Below are 8,188 nucleotides of genomic sequence, written 5' to 3'. Positions count from 1 at the left end.
CACAAAATGTGGCCCGCTCCACATACAAAATTACCTATTATTGCATACATTTGCGAGCCAGATTTTTTGCCGCTCAGTAAATAAATAAATAATAAATAAATATCACGGGACAATTCACACCAATTGACCTAGTCCCAAAGTAAGCTTAGCAAAGCTTGTGTTATGGGTACTAAGCAACGGATAAATATAATTATATAGATAGATACATACTTAAATACATATTAAACACCCAAGACCCGAGAACAAACATTCGTATTTTTCATACAAATCTCTGCCCCGACACGGGAATCGAACCCGGGACCTCAAGCTTCGTAGTCAGGTTCTCTAACCACTAGGCCATCTGGTCGTCTGAATCCGTATCAGTATATTTTATTTACAAAGGATGAAAATACTGTAATTTATTACATGCAGTTGGAGTTACATAAATACACATGCAGTGAATAACGTTTTTCCATCGTATTTGGTCGGAAAAGTTTGTATTTATTTTGCTTTCTCCAGCTCAATGGATTTTACTTAGGCTAATTGCGAAAGCAATATAACTACGAACTTATCCGACAAAATACGATGGCAAAACATTATTCAATAGATCTGTAACTGGTAATTATATGAATTTGTGTAACAGATTTCTATTAGACATTTTAATTACCAATTACAGTTAGAAATTGTAATCATCAGTTGAATTACTTTTCAATAACTTCTAATAATTTGTAATTAAAATTTCAGCTACATTTTGTAATTGTAATTGCTCTGCAACAATGCTTTTCTAAGAACTTAAGAAAACTATTAATTTTTGGTGATACTTAAGGAATGCGATGCTTGTAATCCAACTTTATACTTTTTTTTATTCCCGCAGGCATTGTCAGTGTTACCGGACTCTGTACCTCTGGCTAGACTGAAAACATTCCTAGAAAGTGCGCTGGACAACCAACTCTCGCTTAAGCGAAAAACTCAAGTCCTAAAGGGGTTGCTGTATGCGGAAAACCAACAGGTAATTCACAACAACGGACTTAATAAGCTAATAACACAGGAAAGTCAATGTGAAACGAATTTGAATTCTCAGCAGAAATAAAGAAATAAAACTTTAATTCGTGTCAAAATGGGAAAATAAATAAAATAAACTAAAATAAAATTAAAATGTAGGTAAGGTCAAGCGGGGCTATGTCGTCTACGGGGCTAATGCGTCCATTCCAATTATCATCATAATTTAAAGCCATTTTTTTAAAGGCTTTGGCACTAAAAGTACAAAAAATGATCACTAGATGTCGTGGCCGAGCTCTTTTTTTAAAGTAATCCGCCAACGAGGTCAGTTACACGCTATAGCCCCGAATATTTTTGTTCATCTAATTACCCTAAACTAGAGCTTAAATTTAACGTACAACATAATAATTAACTTTATCATGTGTGCTTTTGTAAAATTATCTCGATTAAAATCATTCCGACCAATCCGATCACATAATACCAGTAAAAGACGCGTTCGCCCCACCTGGGGTTATAGCGTCTAAAAATCCCAGCTTTTACAGAAACTTAATTTACACGTAGAAGTTATTAAAAATGCCATAAAATGGCACTAAAATATGAAATTAGATAAAATATGCTAGCTTGTATCATAAGTTATAGCTTTTAAGGATACATAATGTGTTTGTTATAATCTGATAAATATGCTGTTTAAAGTATTGTGACGCATTAGCCCCAAATGACCTTACATGTCACAAAATATACACATAGCTGTTGAGTCATGTTGCCACTGTCTGTGTGTTGCATTGCAGTTCTTAAACAGATAGACCGATTTCGATGCGTTTTTTTTACGTAAAAGCGAGTTTCCTTGCGGTAGTTCTTAGCTACATTTAATTAGAATCGCTTCAGCCATTTTGAGATATTAAACTTTGAAATGACAACGTCGGGCGTATTTCAACTTTTTTATATTGGTTAGTTATGATTGGTTAGGTCACAAGTTAGGTTTAGCCGTGTTTGTTTTTTTTGTTCGTCGGTGATACTGCAATACCGCGTAACTAGTATTTTCCACAAGGTATAATTTTCACTGTCAGAAATGTTAAATATTTGTAAAATGTTAGTACTGTTCTGAAAGTGAAAATTATACCTTATGGAAAATGCTAGTTACGCGTATTGCAGTATCACCGACGTGTTGTGATTTTGTCTAGCTGTCCCAACTGGTCACAGATTCGCTTATATCCCTTACTTTGTTTGATGAAAATCTTTTAGTACCTATTAGCGGCGTGCATTGGGTTGATTCTAGGGTAGGCAGTTGGTATTTTGCGCCGCTGCAGTTCGCCACCAGCACTTGCTCTGCTGCCAACTCGATACATGCCATAGGTACATATAGTTTTAAGTCTAAAAACAGAAACAAAATGTATCAATCTTGCATTTGTTTCCCGACCAGGTCCAAGAGTTGAAACAGTTCCACGAATCCAAGAGCGTCATCATAAACGACTACAACGTGTGCCCAGTCTGCAAGAAGCGTTTCGGCAACCAGAGCGCGTTCGTCCGGTACCCGAACGGTGACATCGTGCATTACTCGTGCCGGCTAGAACAGGCGGCCGTGCGGCAGTGAGAGGGGGGACTTTGTGGACTGACTTGACTATTGTACTAAGTCGCAGAATTTTACAGATGATGTGTACGTTAGACCACTATATTTATTTTAAAAATCAAATAGTGACAGGCAAATTTGTCACGAGCATGCTACTTTCTGTATACAAGCAGACTATACGTAATATAATAACCCCTTAAGCATGTTCAAGCGTCCTGCCAATACGCTACTTAACTATTTTATTAATGTTTCGGTCATACGGTTTTCTTGCCGGTGGAATATCACTAGATGGCGTTATTATCGTGTGGACTTTTTTGACGGTACAGTCTTGTATCTGGCATGCAATTGGCTCAAACGTCAAACCAATTCCAAACGACACAAATGTCAAAGGTACTACGATACTAGTACCTGTCACAGAAGTACTTGAAAGAACTCTAAAAAGAAGACAAACTGTGTTTATGGTTTTTTCCTACGGTTTTCTATATTTTGTTGAAATATAGCTGGTAAAAAAACGTCACGCGAGCTGTGAGAAATTGTTCATACAATCAACTACAAAGACATCGATGCGCCCAAACTTACAAGAATATGTATACACGACCTTATCAATAAAGTTGTTTAGTCTTATTATCTACAAATACAATGCTTATCAAATGACGTACTTAATTATCGTGATGTCATGGATCTAATGTGGTCTGTGGATCAAATTGGTTGGTTGACTGTAAAATAATTTTAAATTCTGTGCCAGTGGGTCTATGGTGTCAACAGAATTACTGACTAAGCAAATCACATGAATATCTTTTAAAATAATGATGGTATTCAAACCACCATCTTGCTCGCTAATCCTGCCGTGAAGCAGCAGTGCTTGCACTGTTGTGTTTCGGCGTGGAGAGTAAGACAGCCGGTGAAATTACTGGCACTTGAGGTATCCCGTCTTAGGCCTCTAGGTTGGCAACGCATCTGCAATACCCCTGGTGTTGCAGATGTTTATGGGTGGTGGTGATCTCTTACCATCAGGAGACCCACTTGCTCGTTTACCATGCAGTCTAATAAAAAAAATGCAATCAACTGACTTAAAATGAAAAAATATTTTTGGGGTGTCTGAGGTTTTCAGTTATTTAATTAACACCTTGTATAAATCACAAGAAAGACTAATGTCAAACGGACCTCATAATACGCCATCTAGCGATATTTCGACTATCAAGAAACCTTTATTGTGAACTTCAGCTACAAAACCTTTTAATTACAATATTAGCATGCTCGTGTTCACTATCTGTAATCAAATATAGTGTTGTCGAGTCTGGCTTCTACAGGCTGCCACTAGTTTTACCCCCTTATTTATAAAAATATAAATCCTGTACTACAAACAATTACTTTGCTTACCCGCGACAAACAAAGCGGGTCGCGGGTGAGCAAAGTAATTCTTTGTAGTTAGTTCATTAATATGGTCCTCCGCAAAGTAATGTCTTATACAATAAATTAAGATAAATTCTACTAGAAGAAAAGTTGTTTCATCTTTTTGGTAAAGGCAAATGTAAAAGTGACAAATAGAGATTTATAAATAAGCGGGCTAGTGTGCGCACCCACCAATCGAGCAGCTAGTTGCTAAAAAAATAGTTGTAGTAGAGTAGAGCCATTAAGCTTTGTAGTCATTATGTAATTTGCATGTAATTGGTATTGTTTGTGTAGATAGTGCCTGTATATTCTATTGTTTTAGTAGTCACATATAGCAATGCTAATTAAGCTAAGAGGATATGCAAGATTAAGTTAAGAACTGGCTGCATGTTTATTTTTTTATGAATGTTTATTTACCTTGTATAAATTAAGCGTCGTTAAGTAAAATTTGTATCTGAAATGAGTTTACTTTCAATCATTCACAGTCTACGGGGATTCCCTCATACCTTTCGTAACGATAACTTATTATTATCTAATAAAACAATGAATTTGAACATAATATTACACTCGCCGATTGTCGTTTAATCAACTTTATTAAACACTAGCTGCTGCCCACGACTACATTCCCTCATACCTTTCGTAACGATAACTTATTATTATCTAATAAAATGAATTTGCATAATATTACACTCGCCGATTGACGTTTAATCCACTTTATTAAACACTAGCTGCTGCCCACGACTTTATCTACATTTTTTTGTTTATTGCTATCCCGAGAAACTAAGCCAGTTTCCGGGATATATAAATAATCCAGGTTACTGTGTGCTAAATATCATCAAAATTCGTTATGTTGTTATTGCGTGATAGTATAACAAATATCTCTACATCCTTACAAAGCCAATGTGACAGGGTGCCCAGATTATTAGTTGTTATGTATGACGACGGTGTAACCTTTTTGCAATAACTAGGTATTTATATCAGAACTAGCGAAAGTCGTGGGCAACATTGTCCACATCTCGCGGGAAATTTGTTCTTTTCCAGGATAAAAAGTAGCCTATGTTAAAAGTAAAGTGCATATATCGAGTATATGTATCTAGATAGTTCAAATTATATTAACCGCTTTTCACAGAAACGGTGATAACATTGACCACCTCCTTAACGCTAACCGATTTCAGGCGATTTTTGATATGCTGTCGGTCCCCAAAAAAATATCTCTGCACGTCTCTTTACTTTTTTCAATTTAACGAAAAAATGTTATTGCATCCCAGTTCAAAAATTTCATACAAAATCGGATAACATCTGCTGATAAAGAAGCAGTAAAAAAAATGAACTACATTATATTGGTATTTTTTACTGTAAGTAATTATGGCCGCTATACGAGTAGTTAAATAGTGTGATGGACTCAAGAAATGTTCGGACGACTTGACAAAATATGTTTGTACTCAATCTCGGTAGAGCTACCCCGGCTTTGTGAAAATTACATCTTGGCCTAGTATGAAAATAATTCGGTTGGAATTATTTGATTCAAAATAAATAAATAAATATCATGGGACACTTCACACCAATTGACCTAGTCCCAAACTAAGCAAAGCTTGTACTATGGACACTAACGGATAAACATACTTATATAGATAAACACATACTTAAATACATATTGAACATCCAAGACCCGAGAACTAACATTCGTATTATTCATACAAATATTTGCCCCGGCTGGGAATCGAACCCGGAACCTCAAGCAAGTTCTCTAACCACTTGGCCATCCGGTCGTCAAAAATGTAGTAGGTAACGCTTTTGTTGCAGTACCTATACTTTGAACATCGATCAATGTGTGGAAACATTTAAAAGCCACAATTAAATAAGTTTCTGTTAAAAAAAATATTTTTAGTACTTACTTACAAATTTTTGGTTGACTGTTTACATTTAGTCAATCCGACCACTGAAAGTGGGTCGTAGAAACTTTTAAGATTTGACCCAAACAAAAAACAACAACATCAAACAGGGCAAGTTCAATAACAGCTTGTTAAAAAAAGCGGCCAAGAACGTCTCGGACACGCCCAAAATTAAGTAATATTTTTCTAACGATTTCGTATTTTATACGGAATCTTCCAAGTCTAGGTAAATTTTATACCTTACGCTGCTATTTACTTTTAACTACTTTTCAAATATCTATTTTCAAGCAAACTGAACCGTTATAGTTTTCTTGTAAGTTTGATATACTTTCTATCATCCTGATTTTTTTTCATTTCAGCTCGATTTTAATGAAAATTTGCAGTTTAAAAGTTTGAATATTTATTTAGCAAACAAATCACTGAATCGAAAAATCGTCTTAGCAACCCCTTAATGGTTTTAAAAGACCTGTCCAACGATACCGCACACTATAGGGTTCGATGAGAAAAAAAATCACCCCCACTTTACGTCAATGGGACCTCCCGTAGCCCAAAACCCCACTTGCTCGTTTGCCATCCAGTTGAATAAAAAAAAACTCTATGGGGCGGTAAGTTAAACCTGGCCCAACCATCTGCTGAAATATTCTGCATTCATTTAAAAATACGTTGTAAGTATAGCAACATTTAAGAAAGGCTGTTGGATATCGCATTAGAGGAAAAGAGAGGTGGGACAATACTGGATGTCTTAGTGTCCTCGAATTTTAATATTTAATTTTGATTAGATAACTAGATCGTTGAATCCGATTAATCGATATTAAACTCTCGAGCGAGACGATCAGAATTTAGGTCAATCGTGATTCTATTAAAAGTCGCTATGGAAAGCGGACAAATTCAATGCGCAGTGACACCTGGTTTGTTGCAGGCGTCCACTCATAATTTATTATGGTCTTAATATCTTTACATAACAAACAAAAAATATAAAAAAAAAACACTTGGCACGACCCCGTCTAAAAACGCTTGTCTAAATTCGTCGCTAGCCGCTTAATTTAGTGGTTCCCATTATAGCGTGCCACGTCTATCAGTCTGTCTTACTCCCGAAATAAGGAAACAGAGTAAATGCCACCGCAGCCGACGAAATTAGTAGCGTTTGTATGGACTTAATTATAATTAGTCTCGTGTACTATTTAAATGTAATCAAGTCAGAACAGCTCTTTCAATATTTGCTCTACGTTTAATTCGTAGCCGTAGGTCCCAGAGGCCCAACTCATAGCAATCACCTTATTAAAATATGGTGATACGATAGGCCACTGACCTTTCGTATTTAGTTTGTGGTAACGTGTAGGTACTGGCATCGCGCTATCAGTTCATATCAAGGTTATTCATATAGTAACGCGAATGCTTTAAATTAATGTTGATATTTTTATAAGGTAGGGTACTTTAACCTTCAGATAGGTCAGGCGCAGTGTCTTAGGTGCTAAGAGAGCTGCTGTTACACCGTCGCGAGCGGTTGATCGAGAGCGTTCAAGTAGAACATTACCGTTGATATGTAATTATCGGTTTCGTATTAATTGTCGGTGTGAACGCACCCGCGGCGGCTGTGACGCGTGCGTGACGCACCGCCGTTCGAACGTGTAGCGGTATGTGCGCCGCACTGCTGCTAGCCTCTGTGGCCCAATGGATAAGGCATCGGCCTCCTAAGCCGAGGATTGTGGGTTCGAGTCCCACCAGAGGTAAAAACCGTTAGCTTTTTTGTAAGTTGTGCGCGGAAAGTTGTACTATGACGTGTGGATCATGCGAAATGTTGCGAAAGGGGATGCGTGAGCGATTATAAATTGATCAATTCCTATAGATCGATAATCTGATAAGTTTTTTTTGTTATTTATGACGGAGCAGTTTTTCTTAAATTGTATGTATCTTTTTCAGTGTTTTGTAAGAAGATAAGAAAAAAATATATACACTATAAGCTCTATAATAAATGTACGTACATATATATGAATACTTACATTTATTTACAGTGAGAAATACCAGTTCTTCTGATCTACATATATTAGAATGTGTTACAAGAATAACAAATAAAAAGGTGCATATACACCTTTTATCTACCTACTTATTGTTTTAAACACATATAGCTGCGGTAACGCTTTTAAAAATATACCCATAAACATTTCAATTTAATTTACATTTAGGTACGGCATTTTCGCCATTGAAATATTTCTGCCGTACTGTCAAACTTTATCATTTCACTCAACACCTGTCATTCCTGGATTTCATAACATCACGCTGGTTGACACTGGCTTGCATTACATCTGACACAGATAAAGATATCGCCCGCAATATTGGCGTTGGCGCGGGGCGTCGTTTA

At 36.5% G+C, this 8,188-nt stretch overlaps 1 protein-coding gene and 1 non-coding gene across 2 annotated transcripts in view; both read left to right on the top strand.

Annotated features, from left to right (window-relative positions):
- Positions 1-4,397, top strand: part of Vps39 (vacuolar protein sorting 39) — a 21,711-nt gene extending 17,314 nt beyond the window's left edge. The window contains 3 exon segments of the mRNA XM_074090481.1: positions 412-416; positions 854-988; positions 2,399-4,397. Coding sequence (XP_073946582.1) covers positions 412-416; positions 854-988; positions 2,399-2,569 — 311 coding nt within the window. The 3' untranslated portion in view covers positions 2,570-4,397.
- A 3,089-nt stretch (positions 4,398-7,486) lies between these two features.
- TRNAR-CCU (transfer RNA arginine (anticodon CCU)) lies at positions 7,487-7,559 on the top strand. Its single transcript has one exon. It is a non-coding gene; the product is annotated as a tRNA-Arg (tRNA).
- Positions 7,560-8,188: the final 629 nt, after the last annotated feature.

The sequence above is a fragment of the Choristoneura fumiferana genome, chromosome 7, assembly GCF_025370935.1.
Source record: "Choristoneura fumiferana chromosome 7, NRCan_CFum_1, whole genome shotgun sequence".
NCBI lineage: Eukaryota > Metazoa > Arthropoda > Insecta > Lepidoptera > Tortricidae > Choristoneura > Choristoneura fumiferana.
Note: the sequence above shows the minus strand (reverse complement) of the source record. Positions and strands in the feature narration are given on the sequence as shown.